This window comes from Geotrypetes seraphini, chromosome 12 (assembly GCF_902459505.1).
Source record: "Geotrypetes seraphini chromosome 12, aGeoSer1.1, whole genome shotgun sequence".
Lineage (NCBI taxonomy): Eukaryota > Metazoa > Chordata > Amphibia > Gymnophiona > Dermophiidae > Geotrypetes > Geotrypetes seraphini.
The window spans coordinates 69,361,832-69,387,226 of NC_047095.1; the positions used below are offsets into that span (position 1 = coordinate 69,361,832).

The following is a 25,395-nucleotide window of genomic DNA, read 5'->3' on the forward strand; positions in this document are numbered from 1 at the left end:
GAGACCAGAGAAATCCATTTCAAAAGTCATTTAAACCCCTATTGTCTCAGGAACAAGTTTTAGACTGTAATCCTCCAGGGAAGGGAATGTAACTCGCCTTGAACTACACTGAAAAGGCCTGAACTAAATCCAAAATAAATACACCTGAGAATCATGGAAGAGAGCTCAGTGTCTGTATGAGTTGATGACTTCTCCTTACAATTTCATGAAGAAATTCCCTTTCCACATTCCATGGCACCTTGTTTTTCTGAACACAAACATATCTATAAGAGCTCCACACCCAAGGTACCTGACCCTTCCAGAGACAGGATAACATGCCAACATCATGGAGATGTGAACTGTATTAAATACTCTGAAAACTTTCAGAAACTGAATGACCAACACAGCACCTTAGTTCAGGTAGTCATATATTACCTGACTCAGCAAGAAAGTGTGGTTTCCTACTATTTATGTTGGGAAGACACAAGCTTCTGGGTCCTCCTGAACAGACCTAAGATCAAGACATGGGAGATGGAATCTTCCTGGAGTGGTGAAAGCACTTGGTTGATCTATTTTTGATAGCCCTTAATTAACAGGAAAGTACTAGTATTCTCCATGACTTTGAAGGACATAACCTCCTGTAGCCAAGATCCCAATAGCACTGTTTTGGCTGAGACAGATGTGTATTATAGGGCCCATCAGATTAGGATCTACTCTTAGCCTAACGAGAGAGAACCAAGATTTGTAACGCCATGGAGAGAGTCATTCTATGGCCCTCACAGCTGGGATATGGAATAAGCCAGATAGAGGTGAATAAGAGAGAGGAGGATTGGTAGATGCCTGGACATGGATAAAAGAGTGAAAAAGGTAGACAGATGAGCTAAAGAGGGGCAGACTAGAGAATGACATGGGAACAAATTTTTCCCCATCTCCGCAGGAACTCAATTACCCCGTCCTGTCCCCGCTGGTTTTGTCACTCTTCTTGCCCCATTCATGTAAATCTGCCTTAACCGCACAAGCCGGACACTTATGACTTTAAAGTGTTTGAGGCTTGTGCGGATGAGGACGGAGCTTAGGCATTGGTGAGATGAGGCATTATGACATCACAATCTGAGCTCTAGAATGTTGCTACTTAATGATTTGAAAGTTTTGAGCTTGTGCAGATGAGGATGGCGCTCAGGCATTGGTGGGATGAAGCATTATGACATCACAATCTGAGCTCTAAAATGTTGCTACTTAGGATTTTAAAGGGTTTGAGGCTCGTGCAGATGAGGATGGAACTTGCAGGAATGGGGCAGGGACTAGAAAAGAACTTGTTGGGATGGGAAAATGAGTTCCTACGGGGACGGGGAAAAATTTGGCCCTGTGTCATTGTCTAGTGCAGACGTGCAGTATAATAATCATTTTGGCTTTTTTATGGTGCTCTGCCTTTCCTGATAGTGAATTGATGGGTTAAGGTACATGGAAGACAGCCAGGCAGTGACAGTATAGATGAGGGTTAGAAGAGCAGAGAAAGGCCGCTGTGTCTGTTTGCATTCCCATTGGTCCTCTGCCAAGTGCAGTCATCTTGTTTTGCATCGTTCAGCCTAATTTCTACCTGGGGTGGCCTTGTCCTTCCAGTCCTGTCTAGATCCCTTTCCTCCTCCCCCTTCCATAAACAGGGCTGCAGTGGAATGTGGAGCCTACTCACCCAAGTCCAACTCTACAGGGAATGACTGTATGGGGAAATGGGGGGGGGGAGGTTGGAAAGAGCCTTTTTGGGGAGTAAAGAACAAAGAAGGAATTGTTCAAAAATGAGGACCAGATTCAGGGAGTTCCTTATAGTAATTGAACCAGGGGAAAAAAGGAATCTGACCCCAACTCCTCTCTGCTATTAACCCCAGATTACCCTGGGCTGACTGAGTTAGGAAATGGAATTGGTATTCATAGTGGAGCTGAGTTGACTATAGATATTCATTGTTTATTTCCTTCTTTCACTGAATCATTGTGTAGCTAGAAGGGAATCATAACGGGGCTGTGCCTGACCATCATTAAACCTAGTCTGTTATTTGTGGAGCGGTGATTGAAATGAAATGCTCCCTAGGGATGGAAGCTAGGGTATGCATTCCTCAGTCTGCATTTGGTTTGCTTTCACCTTAAATCATGTGGAATGCACACTAAGCTACAATTGAACATGAATTCAAGTTCATTTGATATTTGATAGACCACCCATCGGTACAGCCATTGGAGTGGTTCACAGTCAATTCACAATCTAATCGGTATTTTCCCTATTTGTCCCAGTGGGCTCACAATCTATTGATCAACGTGAGCTAAAAAGTTCAAATGTGCATTATCCTTTTTTAAAAAAATTGAAGCCAATATGTAAAATGAACAGAATAAAAATTGAAGAATTGTGGGAAAAGTTTGAAATGGCCTAAGAAAGAACTGAAAATTTTTCAACCCACATTCCCAGTGGAAGAGTATACCTGTCTGACAAGCAAATGCTTCCTCTGATGAGAAAGATGATTAACCCTTTGAGATCTACTCCCACATCTAGCTTTTGTGATCACTAAATGAACTCTGTCTTTGTATTCCTTCTCTCCTAGTTTTCTGTTCCCTCCTTTTCTCTCTGATTTTCTTGTTTGTGTATATACTTATCTAGTAAAGCCCAGTGCTCAGCTTTCAAGGCAGTAAGTTGGATGACCCCTCACCTGTGGGGCTGGCTGAGTGGGTGAAAGAAGTACCCAGAGTTAATGCTTTCAGTCCGATGTTTTTGAAGATGTTCCTTGGTGACATAGACAATCTGGCATCTCTCTCCCCTCTTTCCTCTCCCCCCACTTTGTGGTCTGGCATCTCTCTGTATTTCCCTTCCCCTCCCCCCTGCCTTAGTCTGGAATCCCTCTCTCCCTCCTTCTTCCTTTCCTGGTCTGACATCTCTCTCTTCTACCTCCTCCCCATCCACTTTCTCCATCCAGTGATCTGATATCACTCTCCTTCCCTTCTCACCCCTCTCCTGTGGTCTGGCATCTTTACCTGCCCCTTCCATTCCCTCACCTGGAGGTCTGGCATCTTTTCTTCCCATCCCTGCGGTTTAGCATCTCTTACCCTTCCCATGCTATTCTTCCCCCCTCCCCCCGGGATCTGGTGCTTGCTCATCCGGCACTGCTGTAAGTCTTCGGGCTGTTGGCAGTGTAACTTAACATGCTGCCTTTGGTGACCCAGAAGCTTTCTTTCAAACATATGTGGACTATTATTTGTCAATTTTTTTTATAGTGGAAATCAACCAATAAATCATCATTATCCCAGGACAAGCAGGCAGCCTGTTCTCACATATGGGTGATGTCACCGACGGAGCTTCGATGTGGTAGCCTCACAAGCAGACTTGCTTGAAGAAACCAGAAGTTTTGAGTCAGCCGCACTGCGCAAGTGCGAGTGCCTTCCCGCCCAGCACAGAGCGCGTCTCCTCAGTTCTCAGTTTTCCACGGAGCCGAGAAGTCCGTCTTTGACTCTCTGCGTTTAATTTTATTATTTTGTGCCTTCTCTCACCGCGAGAATCACTGTGTTACTTTCTTTACAGTTTAAAAAAACAAAAAGAAAGAAGACTTATTTTACTTTTTATTTTTCTTCAATGACTGACTGGCGGGCCAGGCCCCACAACCGCAGCCTTCAGGCTTCAACTTTATTGCAACTCTCTTTCCTTCTATGTTCCGGCGGGTCACGGGGTTCAAGAGGTGTAGCCACTACCACCGTGTCATTTCTCTCACGAATAGGGCCTGTACATCATCTGAAGTCGTGTGAGCGCTGGGCTATCTTTCAACCTCGAGTCCTTCAACGTCATCGAGTTTTCTTGGAGAAATTCTTCAGCATAAACTCCTCGGTGACATCCTTCTCGATCAGCCCATCCTCGTTTGGACATTGCCACTTTGGAGTCTTTAGCCTCAGCAAGTGGTCCGGTTTCAGACGCGGATCCACCTTTGCAGGCTTCTCTCCAGACCATGTTGGAGCAGCAATTTGTTCAGTTATTGAGCAAATATGGATCTGCCTCGACAATGCCTCTTCTAATTCAGCCCGGGCAATCGAGGTTGAGTCCCTGCTTGTGTCCCGAGCTGAAGCTTTGCACTCTATGCAAGGAGTAGAGTCTTTGCGAGTGTCTGGTCTGGCATATACACACTCGATGTAAGGAGCAGAGTCTTTGCGAGTGTCTGGTCTGGCATATACACACTCGATGCAAGGAGCAGAGTCTTTGCGAGTGTCTGGTCTAGCATATACACACTCGATGCAAGGAGCAGAGTCTTTGTGAGTGTCTGGTCTGGCATATACACACTCGATGCAAGGAGCAGAGTCTTTGCGAGTGTCTCGATTGGAACCTCCACATTCTATGCAAGGAGCAGAGTCTTTGCAAGTGTCTGGTTTGGCATCTATACACTTGATGCAAGGAGTAGATTCTTTGCGAGTGTCTCAAGTGGAACCTTCACACTCTATGCAAGGAGTAGATTTTTTGCGAGTGTCTCGATTGGAACTTTCACACTCCATACAAGGAACAGAGTCTTTGGGAGTGCTTCGAGATTTCTTGATCCAAACTACTGAGTTTCGATCTATAGCTTCGAGCCCTATCTATTCACCAGCAGCGTTGCCTGTTTCCATACATAGGGCGAAGTTTCCTCGATCCTCGAGCTTTGCTTTCAAGCATCACTCTCGTTGCCGATCGAAGCCTTCATTGAGACATCTCTCGAGGTGCAAATCTTCTAAGGGCAGCCTTCTTCGTTTGGGCTTCATGCCAGACTTTTCAGTTCTTCGAGGCCCCCAACTCCTCAATCCAGGGCACCGCTTCGGACCCTGAGGAATCAGCTGCTTCCATTGCCTCCTCCAAGTCTTCATATTCTTTGGATTGTCACTTCTCCAGAGAGGCTTTACCTTTGTTCTCCGCTCGAGGCATCTCGAGGTCATCGAGCCCTTATCGAGCCAAGGCCTTAGCGGATCAGCTGATGATGTGAAAATTCAGTTCGATGCTGGTTCTAAATACTCTAAGGAGTATTTCCAGGTCCTGCATCTACCTCACCCTCCTGCAGAATCATTTAAGCTTCCTCTTGACAAGCTTTTATCTCAAGCTTTCAACCGTTGTCTGTAGACTCCTTCTATACCTGCTGTTCCAGGCATCCTGGTCTCGAGGTATAGATCTCTGTATTGCAAAGGGTTTGGGAATTCACAATTATCTCTCCAATCCCTCCTTCTGGAGTTCCTTTTGAATGGAACCCATCATTCCAAGGTCTATCCTACTGTTCCTTCTGAAAGGGCGGGTCAGACTATAGACAAGTTTGGACGCCGTCTTTATCAAGATCCTTCTTGATCTTCTTCCAGGTTTCCTGAAGCACCTGGATTTACATACACATTTCGAGTTCCAAGACATAAGAACATAAGCACTGCATCCGCTGGGTCAGACCCAAGGTCCATCATGCCCAGCAGTCCGCTCAAGCGGCGGCCCAACAGGTCCAGGACCTGCACAGTAATCTTCTATCTATACCCTTCTATCCCATTTTCCAGCAGGAAATTGTCCAATCCTTTCTTGAACCCCAGTACCGTACTCTGCCCTATTACGTCCTCTGGAAGCGCATTCCAGGTGTCTAGTCTACCACACGTTGGGTAAAGAAGAACTTCCTAGCATTTGTTTTAAATCTGTCCCCTTTCAACTTCTCCGAATGCCCTCTTGTTTTTTTATTTTTTGAAAGTTTGAAGAATCTGTCCCTCTCCACTCTCTCTGTGCCCTTCAAGATCTTGTAAGTCTCTATCATATCCCCTCTAAGTCTCCTCTTCTCCAGGGAAAAGAGTACCAGTTTCTCCAATCTCTCAGCGTATGAAAGGTTTTCCATCCCTTTTATCAGACGTGTCGCTCTCCTCTGAACCCTCTCTAGTAACGCGATGTCTTTCTTAAGGTACGGCGACCAATATTGGATGCAGTACTCCAGATGCAGGCGCACCATCGCCCGATACAACAGCAGGATAACTTCTTTCGTTCTGGTAGCGATGCCCTTCTTGATTATACCTAGCATTCTATTCGCTCTCTTAGCGGCCGCTGCGCACTGTGCCATCGGCTTCATTGTCATGTTCACCATTACCCCCAAGTCCCTTTCTTGGGTACTCTCTTTCACTAACATCCCTACCATCATATAGTTGTACCTCGGGTTTCTGCTTCCCACAGGTAATACTTTACATTTCTCAACGTTGAACTTCATCTGCCATCTCGTTGCCCATTCTCCTAGTTTGTTCAAGTCCTTTTGCAATTCTTCGTAGTCCTCTTTAGTCCAAGCTCTACTAAATAGTTTGGTGTCGTCCGCAAATTTTACTATCTCACACTTCGTCCCTGATTCTAGATCATTTATGAATATATTAAATAGCAGCGGCCCGAGCACCAAGCCCTGCGGGACCCCACTCGTTACCCTCCTCCAGTCCGAGTAGTGGCCCTTCATTCCTACCCTCTGTTTCCTACCCGCCAACTAGTTTCTGATCCATCTATGTACGTCTCCTTCCACCCCATGGTTCTTCAGTTTCCGGAGTAGGCGTTCATGGGGCACCTTGTCAAAGGCTTTTTGGAAATCTAGATATATGAAACATAGAAATGACGGCAGAAAAGGGCCATGGCCACACCAAAACCCACCCCCTATCTACCTCCCTGAAGAGATCCGACATGCCAATCCCATTTTTTCTTAAAATCTGGCACGCTGTTGGCCTCAATTACCTGTTGTGGTAGACTATTCCAGCGATCAACCACCCTTTCGGTGAAGAAGTATTTTCTTGTATCGCCATGAAATTTCTCACCCTTGATTTTCCATGGATGCCATCTAGTCGCCGTGGGTCCTTTAAGAAAAAAAGAGATCTTCTTCTACCTCGATACGGCCCGTGATATATTTGAACGTCTCGATCATGTCTCCCCTCTCTCTGCAACTTATCCAGCCGTTCCTCATACGGGAGATCCTTGAGACCTGAAACCATTCTGGTGGCCATTCGCTGAACCGACTTAACTCTCCGCACATCCTTTTGATAATGCGGCCTCCAGAATTGCACACAGTATTCCAGATGGGGTCTCACCATAGATCTGTACAATGGCATAGTAACCTGGGGCTTACAGCTGATGAAAACTTCTACGGATACAACCCATGATTTGCCTAGCCTTGGAGGAAGCTTTCTTCACTTGATTGGCAGTCTTCATGTCTTCGCTAATGATCACGCCCAAGTTGCGTTCTGCTACAGTCCTTGCTAGGATCTCGTCATTTAGGGTGTAAGTCCTGCATGGATTTTTGCCACCAAGGTGCATGACCTTGCATTTTTTGGCATTGAAACTTAGTTGCCAAGTCTTTGACCAATGTTCAAGCAGGAGTAGGTCATGCATCATACTGTCAGGCATTTTGTCGGGCATTGTGCTAACGACCGATGAGCTTTTGCCTACAATGTTGCATAGTTTGGCGTCATCGGCAAATAATGTAATTTTACCTCGAAGCCCCTCAGTCAAGTCACTTATGAAGATGTTAAATAGGATCGGGCCCAAGACCGAGCCCTGCGGCACTCCGCTGATCACCTCCGTCGTTTCGGAGAGGGTACCATTAACCACTACCCTCTGTTGTCTACCCCCAAGCTAGTCCCTAACCCATGCGATTAATGTTACACCCAATCCCATCGAACTCATCTTGCTCAGTAACCTGCGGTGTGGGGCGCTATCAAACGCTTTGCTGAAGTCCAAGTATACGATGTCCAGGGATTCCCCTATATCCAACTTCCTTGTTACTCAGTCAAAGAAGCTGATCAGATTTGATTGACAGGACCTTCCTTTCGTAAAACCATGTTGATGGGGATCCTGTAGTTTCTCCTCGTTCAGGATTATATCCAATTTGCGATTGATTAGCGTTTCCATAAGTTTACTTATTATTGATGTGAGGCTCACCGGTCTGTAATTCTCAGCCTCTGTCCTGCTTCCCTTTTTGTGGAGTGGAATGACATTAGCTGTCTTCCAATCCAACGGAACTCTTCCTGTACTTAGGGAAAGATTAAAGAGGTCTCCTTTGTCCATCCGTTTGTTAATTCCTTCGAAGAAGTGCAATAAGTTCGTTAGGCATGATCTCCCCTTGCAGAAACCATGTTGGCTGGTTATCGGAAGTTTGCTTCTTTCAAAATGTTCATCGATGTTTTCTTTTATTAGTGCTTCCGCCATTTTCCCCGGAACAGAGGTCAAACTCACCGGTCTGTAGTTTCCCGGGTCACCTCTTGATCCCTTTTTAAAGATGGGCGTAACGTTGGCTATCTTCCACTCCTCCGGGATCACGCCCGTTTTCAGGGATAGATTGTAAATTTGCTGCAGTAGTTCCACTATTTCCTCCTTTAGTTCCTTCAGAACCCTTGGATGGATTCCATCCGGACCCGGGGATTTGTCAGTTTTTAATTTTTCTATCTGCCTGCGTAGGTCCTCAAGGCTCACTTCCATGGATGTTAATTTTTCTGCTTGATCTCCATTGAAGAATTGATCGGGTTCCGGTATGTTGGATGTGTCTTCATTTGTAAATACAGACGAAAAGAACATGTTAAGTCTTTCTGCTACTTCTTTCTCCTCCTTCACCACACCCTTCCTGTCTCCGTCGTCCAGCGGTCCCACCTCCTCCCTAGCCAGCTTCTTCCCTTTAACATATCTAAAGAACGGTTTAAATTTCGTGCTTCCCTGGCTAGCCTCTCTTCATACTCTCTTTTGGCTTTTCGAACCACACAGTAACATTCTTTTTGATACTTCCTGTGCTCTTTCCAGTTCTCCTCAGTTTTGTCCTTTTTCCATTTCTTGAATGAATTTTTCTTATTTCCTATCGCTTCCATCACTATTTTAGTTATCCACGCCAGGTCCTTTGTTCGACTTTTTTTGCACCTCTTTCTGAATCTAGGGATATACAGATTTTGTGCTTCGCTCACCATGTCCCTGAAATAAAGACCAGGCATGTTCTACCGTTTTCCAGTTCCTGGAAGTGTTCCTAAGTTTCTTCCTTACCATTTCCCTCATTGCTTCTTAGTTTCCTTTCCTGAAGTTAAAGGTTGTCACTATGGTTCTCTTTCCTTTTGGTATTCCAACCTCAACCTTGAACTTGATCATATTGTGATCGCTTTTTCCCAACGGTCCCACTACTTTTACTTCCTTTGCAGGTCCTCTTAACCCATTTAGGATTAAATCCAGAGTGGCATTTCCTCTCGTAGGTTCTCTAACAAGCTGCTCCATGAAGCAATCTTGTGTAGCCTCCAGAAATTCTGTCTCCCTAGCGCATCTTGAGTTTCCAAGACTCCAGTCTATCCCGGGGTAGTTGAAATCTCCCATAATAACTGTGCTACTCTGTCACAACTCAGATTGCATCTTCTCCAGTCATCTTATGATGCCTTGAACTGTCGGTTAGGGCCACTGTTTCTCTGTAGCACTGCGCCGCTGGGCCTTGCTTCGCACCATTACCATAGTTCCTAATCTTCAGGTCTGTCTGGCTAACATTCCTTGTCAGAGCCATGGCTTCTTTCATGAATCTATAGAGGCTGCCACCAGGAAGTGTGGGACAATAAAAAATCTTTTTCTTCCATTGTCAGACCATAACCACTGTCAGCTCCTGCAAAACAAGCCCCTTCCAAGGAACCGCAGCAACAGAAGCAACAGAAACCTCAACCTTCTGCTGCACCTAAGGCTTTGCAGCCTTTTTTGACTGTCTTAACAGAGCATACCCTTCATCGTTCTGCCTCTGTCCTTTTTCAATAATCAAGATTGGACACTCTCTTCCTTTCCCTCAGGTTCCACCAGAGCTTCCTCTAAGAGAGTATCCTTCCATTCCATTCCGGACCGCCCTTCTTCTTTAGGAAGTTACAGCTCTGCTTCGTCTCTGTGCCATCGAGGAAGTTCCCTCGAACAGCCAAGCAGAGGTTTTTACTCCCGTTTCTTCCTAAGTTCCAACGAAGACAGGTGATCTGAGAACCTTTTTCAATATAGATCAGAATGATTGCTTCTGTTCTCTGGATCTCAAGGAGGTTTCTACTCACATCCTCTCTCATCCATCCTCCCGTCAGTATCTTAGATTTTGGGTGGAGCGTCTGCATTCTCAATACAGAGTGCTACCCTTTGGCCTGGAATCATCTCCTAGCACTTGAGCAGGAGGGACTGGGCCCTGCATCCGCTCTCTTTCAGCCTGCCTCCCTCCTGACCACCGGGGATCGCCGGTAAGCTCCCTGCCTGTGCAGGGTTGATCGGGATGACTTTGCCCACTCTGCCTCGGATCTCCCAGCGTCGGTTTGCCTCAGTCCGTTGTGGGCTGTCGAAAGTCTTCCCAGCGTTTCTTCAGGCAGAGGAAGGAAGAAGCCTCCTCCATTTTGTCCCTCCTTCCTCCACCCGACAACACTTGAGCAGGAGGGACCGGGCCCTGCATCCGCTCTCTTTGAGCGTACCTCCCTCCTGACCACCGGGAATCGCCAGTAAGCTCCCTGCCTGTGCAGGGTTGATCAGGCTAACTTTGCCCACTCTGCCTCGGATCTCCCAGCGTCGGATTGCCTCAGCCTGTTGTGGGCTGTCGAAAGTCTCCCCAGCGTTTCTTCAGGCAGAGGAAGGAGGAAGCCTTCTCCATTTTGTCCCTCCTTCCTCCGTCCCTCATCCCAATTCAGAAAAGACCGTTCTGACTTACCTACCAGGTGCTACTCCCCTCTCTTACCCCATTCAAACCTCTTACAGGACAGTATCCAGCTGTTTAATATTATCCAGTCGCCTACTTATCCAGTTTATCTAGATCTCCAGCTGTTCTGATTTTTACCCTACCTATTATATTGTAAATGTCACTTATTACTCCTACATGTTACTATCTTGCTGCCAAGTTGAATCTCCAGCTGCTCTGATTCCTACCCTACCTATTGTTGATCATCCAGTTTATAATCTAGCTGACTACCCAGTTTACTATCCAGCCGATTATCCAGTTTAGATATCATAGTTCACCCACCGCCAAGGATCGGGCTCCATGCCATCCCTCTTCCTCTTCTGACTCAAAACTGCTCAACTCTTTCCCCGATCAAGCTCTCAAAAAAAAATCCCAAAAAAACAAAAAACCTTAAGGTTCACCTTCCCTCTTGTATCTCCTGCCTCTACTAGATACCATCTTTCTCTCCCGCCTTAAACCTTCTCAAAGGTTAAATTAGCCCCAAACTCTTCCCAGTACTGACACCTCCTCTCTCTGAAACTCCCACACGCGAATCCAAACCAGCACTACCTCCCAGCCCCCCAAAGACTCCCAACTCTCATCATGAAGCCGCCTTCATGGCTCTTTTTCCTCCTACTCTGCTCTTCTCCCTACACCACCCCCTCCTTGAAACCTCCTTCTCCCAACCTTCCCGACCTCTCAATTGACTCTAACATCTGCCCTGGCCTCAGATTCCCCACGTTATTACGCACCAGAAACCATCCCTCCAAAAAAAAAAACCTTGAAGAGTCAACCACGTATCTTTAAAGACTGTTCCCCCTGCCAATCTCCCCAACCTTACCTCTGACTCGCTCACCCCAGTCCCAACACTCTATTACAATGCCAGATCCGTTTGCAACAAGATTCAAATCCTGAAGGATCTACTCGAGGATTCTGACCCGGGATTCCTGTGCATTACGGAAACATGGATCACAAAAGATGACATATTTACACAAAATGAACTCTGCTCCCACGGTTACCAAGGTCTCTTCTCCCCCAGAACTAACCGAAAAGGAGGCGGCCTGGCACTACTTTACAAATCATTCTTCAATGTCCAGCTCATCGAAAAGAGCAGCCACACCTCTCTAGAATACATGCTTGCTTCAGTCAATGACGAACTCCAACCTCACCCACTGGGTATCCTACTTCTATATCGCCCACCCACCCCTTGGAACAAATTCTCTGATCTCATTCTCGACACCATCTCAAACGCCTTCCTCAAATTCCAAAAATTATTGATCATTGGGGACATCAATCTCCACCTCGACGACAACACCAGCAAGGATACGATTGAACTGAAAAGCTTCCTCACCTCTCTTGGTTCCCCCCCCCCTTCACCATCCCCAACCCACGAAAGGGACACACTCTAGACCTCATTAGTTTCCTGGATCTTACGCCTACAAAACCTCAGCCGATGACACTCGCTGGGAACATGTCCCCTGGTCCGACCACTTCCTTGGGACCTTCTGTCTCCCCATTTTCATGTCGCATCTTGGGGCTCCACCCCACCCCTCTAATTCCATTACCTTTCTGAGGAGTAGTGGCTCGTGGCCAGTAGGGGGTGATGTTTATGGGACGGTAATGGAATGGATATCAGAACATGATAGTGCAGTATTAAGTGCAGTATTATGTGTCAGTTAAGGCCACGCCCAAAGAGAAGTGTACGAAAAACGGGTGAATAAAAATCTGAATATAAATGTAGCCAAGGCCAGAAAAACACACTACAGATTAATATAAGGGAAGGTATAATAATATTCTTTTTATGTACTTTGCTATTAGGCTAGATCATGAAGGAAATTAAGAGATACATGGACTCCATTTTGATTGCTGTCTTTTCTATATCTTCTCTGTCTTTGGAATCCATTTTGTGGTCAGTTGTGTCCAAGTCTTTGTTCTTAGCATCGTGGTGTTAATTGATATCAGATGTAGGCTAACTAGGAAAAAATATCCCAAACTAAGATATAACAGGTATTAAATATGAATGAATCAAGTTATGAATGAGGGGCCCCAAAAGTGTGTGATTATGTGTATTGTGTGACTGTATTGAACAAAAGAATGGGTTTTGAAAAAACATATATATATTTGCAACCTAAAGAAATTCAAAGGGCACAACATCTGGAAATTAGCAGTCTCTAGTATAGAGAGGGGGAAACCAGCCCCTCCTCCTCCTTTTCTAGGAAGGCTTCTGTGTAAAGACAATGAAATTTGAAACTGTCAGCTCATGGAGAGGACTGAGAACATTTCAGCACCTATTCAAATTTCTCTTAATACACTTTTTTTGGAAAGGATAAAAAGAATATTGATTGAAAATGTTATAAAATGTAAATGTATATTCAGAAATGAATATAAGCAAACAAATGTAATTTTCTGAAACTTTTGAACGTAGAGGAATTTCTTTGTTTAACTTTAAACACCACCTATGATATTTTATTGGTTGTCAAACTGATGATGTCACACTGAGCCAAAAGTATATAATAGAGTGACTTGAGATCTTAAACTGAGCACGTTATCAGAACGCCAGCATTTTGGCAACTATAATGTTCTCCCGCTAATGCAACGGCTAACGCAATTATGCTTTATTCTTTTGGTGTCATGATTGAACAAATAAAAACAATAATTATATTTTGGTAACAAAACCTTTGCGTTTAGCGTCAATTTGCATGTTTTTTATTATTTTTCACACCTTGAGCTTATGAGTGCGCGGGCGTCAAATGTCCCTTGCTCACTTTCGCAAAAAAATTTCAAGCGACCTGTTCTGGACTGAATTTCTCAAACAATTCTCCTCTGCCCCTAAGCCTGCAGACTCAGAAACTGACTGGCACAACTGGATCGCCCTCTCCGAGTCCACCTACCACTCCCTTGCCCCCCGTTCTACCAAATCCATCTCCTATCCTCACAAAGCCCCTTGGTACCTCCCATATCACAGAGAACTAAAGCAGAAATGCCGAGCCCTGGAGCGCAAATGGAAAAAAGCAAGGAAGAACTTCTACGGTGATAAAATCTCCAGATCCAACAACCAGAGTAGTACACTTTTCAACATCTGGCGCTCCCTAACTTCCAAAAAAGACTCCACCTCTCTCCCCTCCTCTCCCTCAGCCGAAGTCCTAGCAAAATTCTTCAATGAAAAGGTCACTACCTTACGATGCTCCTTCCCACCTGCAGTCTCCTACAACTCCCTGGTGCTCACTGACTCCAACCCTACTCCAACGGTCTCTAGCCTTATCCCACCTGACAGATCCTGGACTGCCTTTGAGCACGTATCCGATTCCCTCATCCTTAAACTCTGCCTCAAATTGAAATCTTGCAATTGCTCTTTAGACCCTTTCCCTTCCTATCTCTATGAAGAAATACCCACTCAGGCCATCTCTTCCATTACCAAACTCTTAAACTCCGCCCTACATTCGGGCCTTTTCTCCCCAGAAATGGGCCATATCGCCTTAACCCCTCTACTGAAAAAAACAGACCTCGACCCTTCCACACCATCCAGCTATTGCCCAATAGCAAATATCCCTCTCCTTACCAAGATGCTCGAATCCATCATATCGACCCAACTCTCATCTTATCTTGAGAGATTCTCCATTCTCCTACCTTACCAATTTGGCTTTCATCCCAACTTCAGCACCGAATCCCTATTGACCTCCCTAATTTCTAAAGTTCAGCATCTTCACTCTCGCAACAAGTTTGCCGTCCTCCTGCAATTTGACCTCTGCTGCTTTAGACGTTGTCCACCACGATATTCTAATTTACTAACTCTCCGAGATTGGCATCTCCTCTACTGTCCTTGAATGGTTCTCAAAATTCCTTCGTTCCCGATCCTACATTGTCAACATGAATGGCACCTCATCCTCCCCCTGGAAACCAATCTGTGGAGTCCCGCAAGGCTCACCTCTATCTCCTATCCTTTTCAACATCTATATGTCCTCTCTAAAACTCTTCCACCTATCCCCCCTCGAAACAATTTACACTTATGCTGATGACAACCGACTCGAACCTTACTAATCTCTCAGAGAACATATCCTCTTGTATTTCGAACCTCCAATCTTGGGCCCACACCGTCCAAATGAAATTGAATGAATCCAAGACAAAACTACTCTGGCTCGGCCCAAAATTAGCTCAGCTACCCTCCTCAATCCCACTGTCCTCCGGCCCCACTCTGCAGCTCGAATTCTCCAGCAAGGTCCTGAGCATCATCATTGACTCTTCATTGTCCTTCAATGACCACCTCAACTCCCTGGTAAAAAAAAATGCTTTTTCAGCCTACACATACTGAGGAAAGTAAGATCCTACTTCCAGCAAAAGCATTTTACCGTTCTCGTCCAATCCATCATCCTCTCTAGACTGGATTATTGGAATTCTATCTTCATAAGCCTAACGAAGAAAAACCTTCACAGACTCCAACGGATTCAGAATGCCGCGGCTAAGCTTATCTTTGCAAAAAGCAAATTTGATCACGTCTCACCGCTCCTGTTCAAGCTTCATTGGCTTCCGATAATTTCCAGAGTCCACTTCAAATGCATCTGCCTAACTTTCAAGATCCTCCACGGCATTCTTCCTCCATTTATTCCACTTTCTTGGAACTCCTCAAAACTTAATATCACCAGAACTACCCAAAAGTTGAAACTATCCTTCCCTTCATCAAAAGGCATTTCCCACCCAGGAAAGCTGGGGATTTCCCTCCCCTTCAGATTCACCGAGCTCCGGAACAACCTTACCTCCCCTCTTCAGAACCTGAGCTCTCTCCAACTTTTCCGTAAACATCTGAAAACCTGGCTTTTCTCAAAAATGTAACACTCTCCCCTCCTTTGATATCCTAGTCCTTTGATATCTTAGTCCTCCAAACTCTCTTCTTTCCTCCTATCCTCTTCCTTTCCCCGAAGTTCCTTTTTCATCTCAATTCCTGTAAACCGTGCTGAGCTCTATGACTGTGGAGATGGTGTGGTACATAAACCTAAGGTTTAGTTTAGTTTAGTTAGTTCAGAGTCTTCACCAAGTGCCTGGTGGTGGTAGCAGCAGCTCTAACGAACCATGGTCTTCAGGTGTTTCCTTACCTAGCTGACTGGCTCATCAAGGATTCCACATCTCAGGAGGTTATTGTAGCGACCCAATGGACTAAGTGGTTCCTACACAGTTTGGGATTCAAAATCAACTTTCCCAAATCCCAACTTGAGCCCTCACAGAATCTACAATTCATCGAAGCTATTCTGGATGCTATCCAACTCGGAGCATTCCTTCCGCAACAACGTCTGGAAGCTCTCCTTCAACTCTGTCATACAGTGTCTTCCCGCTCTTCCATCTCAGCGAGACACATGATGGTACTACTAGGTCACATGGCCTCCACAGTACACGTGACTCCTTTTGCCAGACTTCACCTCACAATTCCTCAGTGGACCCTGGCATCTCAATGGACGCAGGCTTGCGACCCACTTTCTTGACACATATCAGTCATTCCTTCATTGAAGTAGTCTCTCTGTTGGTGGATGCTCTCTTCCGATCTCTCCAGAGGCTTGCTTTTTCAAAAGCCCCCCCCCCCCCCATCAGAAGGTCTTCATGACAGATTCTTCGACCTACGCTTGGGGCGCTCATCTCGATGGTTTCTGTACGCAAGGTCATTGGACCAGTACGGATCGTCACTATTCAATCAATCTGTTGGAACTCAGAGTGATTTTCAAGACTCTCAACGCTTTTCACCATCTTCTCCACGACCAGGTAGTCCTCATTCGGACAGACATCCAAGTCGCCATATACTATGTCAACAAACAGGGAGGGACAGTTCTTCCTCCCTTTTTCAAGAAGTTCTGAAGGTTTGGGACTGGGCAATCCACCACAACACCTTCCTCAAAGCTGCCTACATCCAAGGGGCGAAAAATTGCTTGGCAGACAACTTGAGTCGTCTTCTACAACCTTACGAATGGACACTCCATTCCTCGCCTCTTCATCACATTTTTTCTCAGTGAGGAATGCCTCAGATAGATCTCTTTGCAGCTCCCCACAACCACAAACTGCCTCAGTTCTGCTGCAGGATATATTCTCCTCATCGCCTCGAGACAGATGCTTTTCTTTTGAAATGGACAAATCTCTTCCTCTATGCATTCCCTCCATTCCCTCTCATTCTCAAGACTCTGGTCAAGTTGAACAACGATCATGCCACCATGATTCTGATTGCTCCTTGGTGGCCGACAACCTTGGTACTCCCTTCTACTTCAACTCAGCAGCAGGGAGCCATGCCTTCTACCAGTTTTTCCATCTCTGCTTACACAGAGTCAAGGATCTCTGCTTCATCCCAACCTGCAGTCTCTACACCTGACAGCTGGGTACCTCTCAACATAACTCCTCTTCAGGTTTCTCAACCTGTAAGAGACATTTTAGAGGCTTCTAGGAATCCTACCACTAGACAATGCTATTACCAAAAATGGACTAGATTTTCTATGCGTTGTTTTTTCCAAAATAAGGAGTCTCAACATTCCTCCTTATCTTCTGTTTTGGACTACCTTTTGCACTTATCCACCTCTGGCCTCAAGTCTACATCGATCCGAGTCCATCTCAGTGCAATTGCAGCTTTCCATCAGCCTATTGAAGGGAAACCCCTCTCTGCTCATCCAGTGGTTTCCAGATTCATGAAAGGACCTTCAATGTCAATCCTCCTCTCAAATCGCCTCCTGTGGTTTGGGACCTCAATGTTGTTCTTGCTCAATCGATGAAGCCTCCATTTGAACCAATGCTACGGCTCATCTCAAGTCTCTCACTTGGAAAGTGGTGTTTCTCATTGCTCTCACTTCTGCTTGAAGAGTCAGTGAGCTGCAAGCTTTAGTTGCTGATCCACCTTTCACTGTCTTCCATCCTGACAAGGTGGTCCTACGTACTCATCCTAAATTCCTCCCTAAAGTGGTATTGGAATTTCATCTCAACCAATCCATTATTCTTCCAGTGTTCTTTCCAAAGTCTTATTCTTATCCTGGAGAATCACACAGAACTACTCCTCAACTTTTTGTCTCTTTCGATCCAAACAAGTTGGGACATCCTCTCTCTCAACGTACCATCTCCAACTGGATGGCTGCTTGTATCTCTTTCTACTATGCCCAGGCTGGATTACTCTTACACAGTAGAGTCACAGCCCATAAGGTCAGAGCAATGGCAGCTTCAGTAGCTTTCCTCAGATCTACACCTGTTGAGGAAATTTGCAAGGCTGCCACTTGGTCCTTGGTTCATACTTTAACTTCTCACTATTGTCTGGATGTTTTCTCCAGACGGGATGGCCATTTTGGCCAGGCAGTGTTACAAAATTTATTCTCCTGAATTGCCAACACTCCCACCATCCCATTCTGGTTAGCTTGGAGGTCACCCATATGTGAGAATAGGCTGCCTGCTTGTCCTGGGATAAAGCACAGTTACTTACCGTAACAGGTGTTATCCAGGGACAACAGGCAGCTATTCTCACAACCCACCCATTCTGGTTGGCTTCTCTACTAGCTATCTGAACTGAGGAGACGCGCCCTGTGCTGGGCGGGAAGGCACTCGCGCATGCGCGGTGCGGCTGACTCGAAACTTCTGGTTTCTTCAAGCAAGTCTGCTTGTGAGGCTTCTGCATCGAGGCTCTGTCGGTGACATCACCCATATGTGAGAATAGCTGCCTGCTGTCCCTGGATAACACCTGTTATGGTTAAGTAACTGTGCTTTAAGAACATCTCCCTCCACAGTCTTTTGTTTTGGTTCTCGGTTTATCCCACATTCTCTCAAAGGCTAAGGCTGTCGTACATTTCTCTGAGTCCGCTTGGGTCATGCCACCTCCCTTTTATGTGTGCAGGGACTGAAGTGTTCGAGAGCGGGTACTTCTCCTCTACAAGTGACCGTGGTTGCTTGATTGCTTTCTTAATCATGTGCTGTTACAGGGCAATAGCTGGTACATTTTGTCACCTTGCCAAGTTCACAAGAGGCAGTGATGGGATTTGTACTGGGCTTCCCTGGCTGTCAGTCTGCTACTATAACCACTAGGCTACTCCTCCATACATGAGGAAAATAACCTGCACCGAACGGCAAAACGCGAGGAGGTTGTGGAAATGCTGAGTTGGTAGTGGCTAGTGTGACTGAACTTTTGAAGACACAATTAATGTCAACACATACACACACACCCCTACTCATAATCTATTTGCAACTTCCATTAGTCTTGATATTGGCTCCTCATTCTCCTGAAGAAATTACATTTAGGCACTCTTATCTTGGTGGCTTTCATTTCAAATATGACAAACCTTCAGTCTCTAGTGGTATTCTTGTGGCTCTACCACAGGGGTGTTGACTGCAAAATACATGAATATTTCTCTGACAATTTTATAGAAGAATCATGAACAAGTTCCTGGAGGAAAAGTCCATAGTCCGCTATTGAGACAGACATGGGGGGAGCCATTGCTTGTCCTGCATCAGTAGCATGGAATGTTGCTACTAGTTGGGATTCTAGAATCTTCTTGTTCTCTGGGATTCTGCATGGAATTTTGATATTCTTTGGGATTCTGTATAGAATGTTACGTCTATTAGGGCTTCTGCAAGGTGCTTGCAACCTGGATTGTCTTCTGTGGAAACTGGGAAGATGGACCTTCGGTCTGTCCCATTATGGCTATTCTAATGTTCTTATATTCACAACCCTGATAACACATGGGGAAAGTGACCTGCAGTATGCGGCAGGTACAATGCAACAATATAAGCATGGGGAAAGAAATCCTCAAGAACATGTGAGGAAAATAAACCACATTAAGTGGCAGGTACAATTCCAGAAATCTTCCTGGGCAGACCTGAAAGGTCATGCTGATAATTTTTTGCCATTATGTATTATGTTACTGTTATTTGATGGGGAATTGGAACAGACTGGAAAATGCTTCAGGCAATGCTTCAGTTCCTTGGGTTTTGTTGCTTTCCCAAATCTCCAGTGTTCCATCCCAGATGGACCCCACTGTGAAAGTGAAGCCTCTGGCAATGGTTAACTATTTTGGGCAATGATTCATGGTTGACTCTGAAACAATAGACTGTGTACAGCCCACACATCTAAATAATCCTAAAGCCAAAATAGAAAACACACAGAAATATCATTTTCTATGAATATTTGGTGCTCTCTAGAGTTAGATGTTAAATCTGATAACAAAGAAAATGAGCACTAAGGTAAGACCCCCCCCCTTTTTTTACAAAACCACGCAAGAGGTTTTTAGCACCCGCCAGCATGTTGAATGTTCTGCGCTCTCCAACGCTCATAGGAACTTTATGACTGTTGGAGCAGCACAGAGCATTCAGCACGGGCGGTATGTGAGGGGCTCACTAAAAGGTGACTCCCATCCCCTTCAGCTTATAAAGAACCAAGTATTGATCCTACCATAAGAACATAAAAATTGTCATACTGGGACAGACTGAAGGTCCATCATGCCCAGTATCCTGTTTTCCAACAGTGGCCAACCCAGGTCCCAAGTTCTTAGCTAGATCCCAAATAGTAAAACAGATTTGATGCAACTTATCCTAGGAATAAGCAGTGGATTTCTCCAAGCCATCTCAATAATGGTCTATGGACTTCTCTTATAGGAAATTATCCAAGCCTTTTTAAACCCCACTAAGCTAACTGATTTCACCACATTCTCCACCAAAAAATTCTAGAGTTTAATTGCACATTATGTGAAGAAATATTTTCTCTGGTTTGTTTTAAATCTACTACTTAGTAGCCTCATCATATTCATATGCCCCCTAGTCCTGGTATTTTTGGAAAGAGTGAACAAGCGATTCACATCTACCCTTTCCACTCCACTCAGTATTTTATAGACTTCTATCATATCACTCCTGAGACGTCTCTTCTCCAAACTTAAGAGCCCTAGCCACTTTAGCCTCTCCTCATAGGGAAGTCATCCCATCCCTTTTATAATTTTCATCGCCCTTCTCTGTACCTTTTTTCTAATGCCGCTATATTTTTTTTTGAGTTACGGCGACCAGAACTACACATAGTATTCAAGTTGCAGCCATACCATAGAGCCCTTATGATCTGCTTTTTGTCTCTTCCATCCCTCCTCCCCTCTTCTGGTGGTCCTTCAACCTTCCTGTGGGGCCTGATGGAAGCAGACTGCCTTGATTGTAGATGTATTGGAGGACCACTAGGGAGTGGGCGGAGGGGGAGGAAGAAAGGGAGAGAGATGCTAGAATCTGTGGGAAGAGAGGGTAAGGTGGTTGGACAAGGAGTGAAGCGTCCTGTTGTGCTGCATTCCCCTGAACTACAAACAAGCTGAAGCTAGATTGGGTAGACTTACCAGATGTTCAGATTTACCTGGACATGTCCTCTTTTTAGAAGATTGTCCAGGTGTCTGGATGGATTTAGAAAACCCAGCACTTTGTCTGGGTTTTGGATGGCCCCAACTCTGCCAGAGCTTGGGCCATGCGAAGATGCAATGCGATGATGTCACATGCATGTGCACATGCATGTGACATCGCGTCATATCTGCACATGCTTGGAGGCCTTTTAGACATGGTCCCGAGCTCCAGCAAGATGAGGAGCTGTGGTTGTATGGGGTGGGGCTGGGGTAGAATAGGTTGGGCCAGGGGTGGAATGGGGCGGGGCTAGTGGTGCAGTGGGGCGGGACTACATGTTTATTGTGTTTGTCTTGGTGAAACATGTCTAGCATTTTAAAATATGTATCCATGTAATTTTGTAAACCACATAGTTTTTATGTGGTATATAAATTTTTAAATAAATAAAATAATATGGTAACCCTAGGAATGGAGAAAGGATGGTAACCCTTTTTGGGGGGATGGCAGTTGCCATCCCTTAGTGATACCTATGTTAAAAATACCTGTGGTCCCAGAAAGCAAGAGCCAATGGAGCGGGCAAGAATGCCAGTGATTAGGATGAGCTTGGGAAGAGTGCTGGAGGAGGGAATAGTTTTGGGGAAACATCCTGTGGTGAATCTGGCCTGTTTGACACGAGCAGTTGGAAAGGAATGGCCTTGCTGTTAAAGAGCTTTGTTTGCTTTGTCCTACAGTGTGAAATATGGGTCTAGATTTCCAACCGGATACTCAACAATCATCCTTTCTAATCTACATAATCCATACAGCTCATTTTCTCTTGGACAATTGAGTTTGACAAACTTTTTAAAGCAGAATGGTTACCTATAAAAGATTATATTTTGATTGCTTCTGAGCGAGTACAAGTATTTTCCTAACTTTTTAGTAACAAGAGCATATAGGTATAGGGTGTGCAACAGAGTCTTCTTCTCTTTCTTTAATAAGGTTTGTTTTTAAAAATTGAAGTTCACTCATCACAAAACACTGGAAAAGAGACAAACATGCGCCTACAGAAGCACAAGAACCACATAAAACAACAGAGTACAGTGTTCTCACAAAGCAACAAGCAATATATCAGTGCAAATATAGCAACTCAGTATAACCTCACTTTATACACTTTTTAATAACAACAACTCCCTCCCCCATCAGCCCACCAGCACAACAAAGCTCCAGAATACATAAAGCTCATATGTTTCAACTCCAAGAAAGGTAGAGGCTTTCTCTAACATGGAATATGATGTCTTCAGCCTATACAACATATGACTGGAAGATATTTGATATAAAGTGAAACTGTAACCCTGTGGTTTGCCTTGATTTCATCTAGAGAATGACACGGGGAAAAATTTGTCCCTGTCTCTGCTCTGTCCCCGTGAGCTCGTCCCTGTCCTGTCCCCGCGATCTCAGTCCCTGTCCCCGTCCCATCCCTGCAAACCATCTGATCCCATCTGCACAAGCCTCGAATAGTTTTATACTGAACTTATTTTATTAAAGTATAAAAAGAAACAATATTCTGTACAATTGTCATTTTATAAATCAAAGTTCTGGCTGCTGAACTAGAGAAAGAGATCTTCAGCTGGCAGAGCTTTGTTTATAAATGTTTATCAACACAACTAATATACTACTTTATCCTAAAGCAAAAAAAGAAAAGAAATAGAAATGTTTTTTCTACCTTTGTTGTCTGGTTTCTGCTTTCTTCATCTTCTCGTCATTCTGTTCCTTCCATCCACTGTCTGCCTTCTCTCTGCCTCTTCCATATGGCATCTGTTCTGTTACTATGCCTCTCCCTTCCACTCCCCCATTGGTCTAGCACCCATCTCCTTCAGAGTCTTCTCCCCTCTCCTAACCATTAACATGCAGTATCTGCTCCTCCCTCCTCTTCCTCTCTCTCTCCACTTCTTTCCAGCGTTTTCCCCTCTCCTCTCTCCTATCCATTTCCATGCAGCGTGTTCCCCCCTCTCTCTCCTACCCATTTCCATGCAGCGTCTGTTCCTTTCTCTCCTCCCCCTCTATCTCCACTTCCCTTTGCACGGTCCAGCAGCCCCCTTCTTCCTTCCTCCCTCCCTTCCCCTTCATGACAATTTTAATTTTTCTTGTCTCCCAGCGGCACGAGCCTTTCAATAAGTCGTGGGCGGCTGCCTGAAAGTTCTTCTCTGACGCAACTTCCTGTTTACAGTTGCGTCAGAGGAGAAGATTCAAGCACCCGTACGCGACTTGTTGAAAGGCTCATGCCACTGGGAGACAAGAAAAATTAAAATTGCCACAAAGGTGAGGGGAAGGGAGGAAGAGAGATGCCCGGATGGCGGCGATCAGAAGGAAGGAGAGAGGGGGCTGCTGGACTGCACGATCAGTGACCGTGTGTGTTCCCTCACTTCACTGCAGAGACAAGGCCATTCACCATTCCATAGGGCGGTGAATGGCCTTGTCCCCGTACCCATGGCGACTACTTTTTTTCTCTTCTCATTTCGGCGGGTTTCCCACGGCTAGCTGCAGGTAACAGCCACCGTGTCATTCTCTAATTTAATCAACTGCTCTGATAGTTTCAGGTCCAAGGCACTGTAAACAGTCAGACAGGCTGGGAAGCTGCTGAAATATTCTTTCAGTGTATTTTACCTGTAGGTTTTCTAATGCTTTCTGAGCCGATAGACAGGCTTCCACAATCACCATTAAAGCCATATCATCTTCTCTTCCCAGATCTGTTTTGGAGGAGGAGTGCCAATCTCTGAAGAGAGAGATCGCTTTCCTGCAGGTAAGGGAATCATCACAGAAAGAAAGGTCATGGTCCTGTTGCTATTGTAGGTACTTGGGATCTAGCTAGGTATTTGGGACTTGGGTCAGCCACTGTTGGAAACAGGATACTGGGTTTGATGGACCTTCGGTCTGTTCCAGTACTGCAATTCTTATGTTCTTATGTGAGCCAAGTAATAATAATCAGTTTATATACCGCAAGGCCGTAAAGTTCTATGCGGTTTACAATAGCTAAAAAAAAACCCCAAACAATAAAAGAAGTTGAATAGAACTAAAAAAGTTAAAAGCCAATAATTAGAGACACTAAAATGATCAAAATAGTGCATAATAAAATTTTTACAAATTAGCTGCCTAAATACTACGAAAACAGATATGTTTTTAGATGTTTCCTAAATTCCCCATAAGTGTCAGTAAGCAAAAGCAATTGTTCTAAATCCTTACCCCAATCAAGCCATTGTGACATCACTGATGAGTTTGGCTCTTAGGCATTGGTGGAATGAGGCATTATGACATCACAATATGAGCTCTGGAATGTTGCTACTCTTTGGGTTTCTACCAAGTACTTGGGACCTGGATTGGTCACTGTTGGAAACAGGATACTGGGCTTGAGGGACCTTCGGTCTGTCCAAGTATGGCAATTCTTAAGTTCTTACTTTACCATAGATGCACCTGAAACACACTGCAGATGTTTTGCAGTTGGGTAGGCCAAGCCCTGGTCTGGTCTGGGAGTGTATTTGTGAAAAGTACCAGCTTCATATTAAGGAACCCAGGCCATCTTTTGCTCATTTAAACTTTTGGAGTCGGATGACGGCGGCGACCTCGGGAGACCCTTGAGAAAGCACAGTTTATGTGCGAAACATGTCGGGTCTGGCTCCCCAGGTTTGGCTGAGATAAGTACTATCCCAAAGTTTGATCACTATCAATAAGTATAATATAATAGTGGTGTATTTAAGAGATGACCAGATCAAAATTATAACAACGAAGTTAAAAAATGCAAAAATAAAGTAAAAACACTTAAGCTGGTTAAACTCAGAAAAGACAGCCAATGATGAAGCACCACACAATGCTTCCCGCGATCTAAATAATTTTTGCGGTGGAGTGGTGGGGCTGAGGCGTCCTTTCCAATACTATATAGACACGAGCAACAAAATAATATCCAGCCCACTTAGGGTAATGCAGCTTTATTAAACACTGGCACCAGTGATGGTGCTGATTGCTGGAAGTCACGGCAGCCACTTTGACATGGGAGTCACTCCTGCTGCAACTAGGGCTAGACCACCAGGCCAATATGGTAGGCCTGGGAGGGAAGGGTTATGGGAGGATCTGAGAGAAGGGCTTCTTCTGATTAGGGGATGAAGGACTGAGGAAGGGAGACCTCTTTCGGTTCAGTAGTTAGGAGGAGAACCACAGGGCATAGGAAAAGAGTTTTGGTTTCCTGGCCTAAATTTAATAAGTCCAAAGGTGAATTTTGAGCCGGTTTTGGTGCTGGATGCTGTTAAAGAATCATCTTTCAGCACACATCCTCAGGGTGTTTAAATGAAGGTGCCCAGTTGTAGAATTTCTCCCTATGTGCATTGCCGTAGAGCAGTTTCATCAGCAGTGCTCTAAAGGCAAAACAGTACCCTCACCCTGACAACTCCCCCATATTCCTTTAAGAACCTGTCTATGACCT

At 45.0% G+C, this 25,395-nt stretch overlaps 1 protein-coding gene across 3 annotated transcripts in view; it reads left to right on the forward strand.

The window, feature by feature from the left end:
• Positions 1-25,395, forward strand: part of CCDC24 (coiled-coil domain containing 24) — a 105,922-nt gene that overhangs the window by 55,554 nt on the left and 24,973 nt on the right. For all 3 annotated transcript variants that reach the window (XM_033917180.1, XM_033917181.1, XM_033917179.1), the window contains one exon: positions 23,670-23,724. In XM_033917180.1, the coding sequence (XP_033773071.1) occupies positions 23,670-23,724 (55 nt within the window). The remainder of the gene's footprint in view (positions 1-23,669; positions 23,725-25,395) is intronic.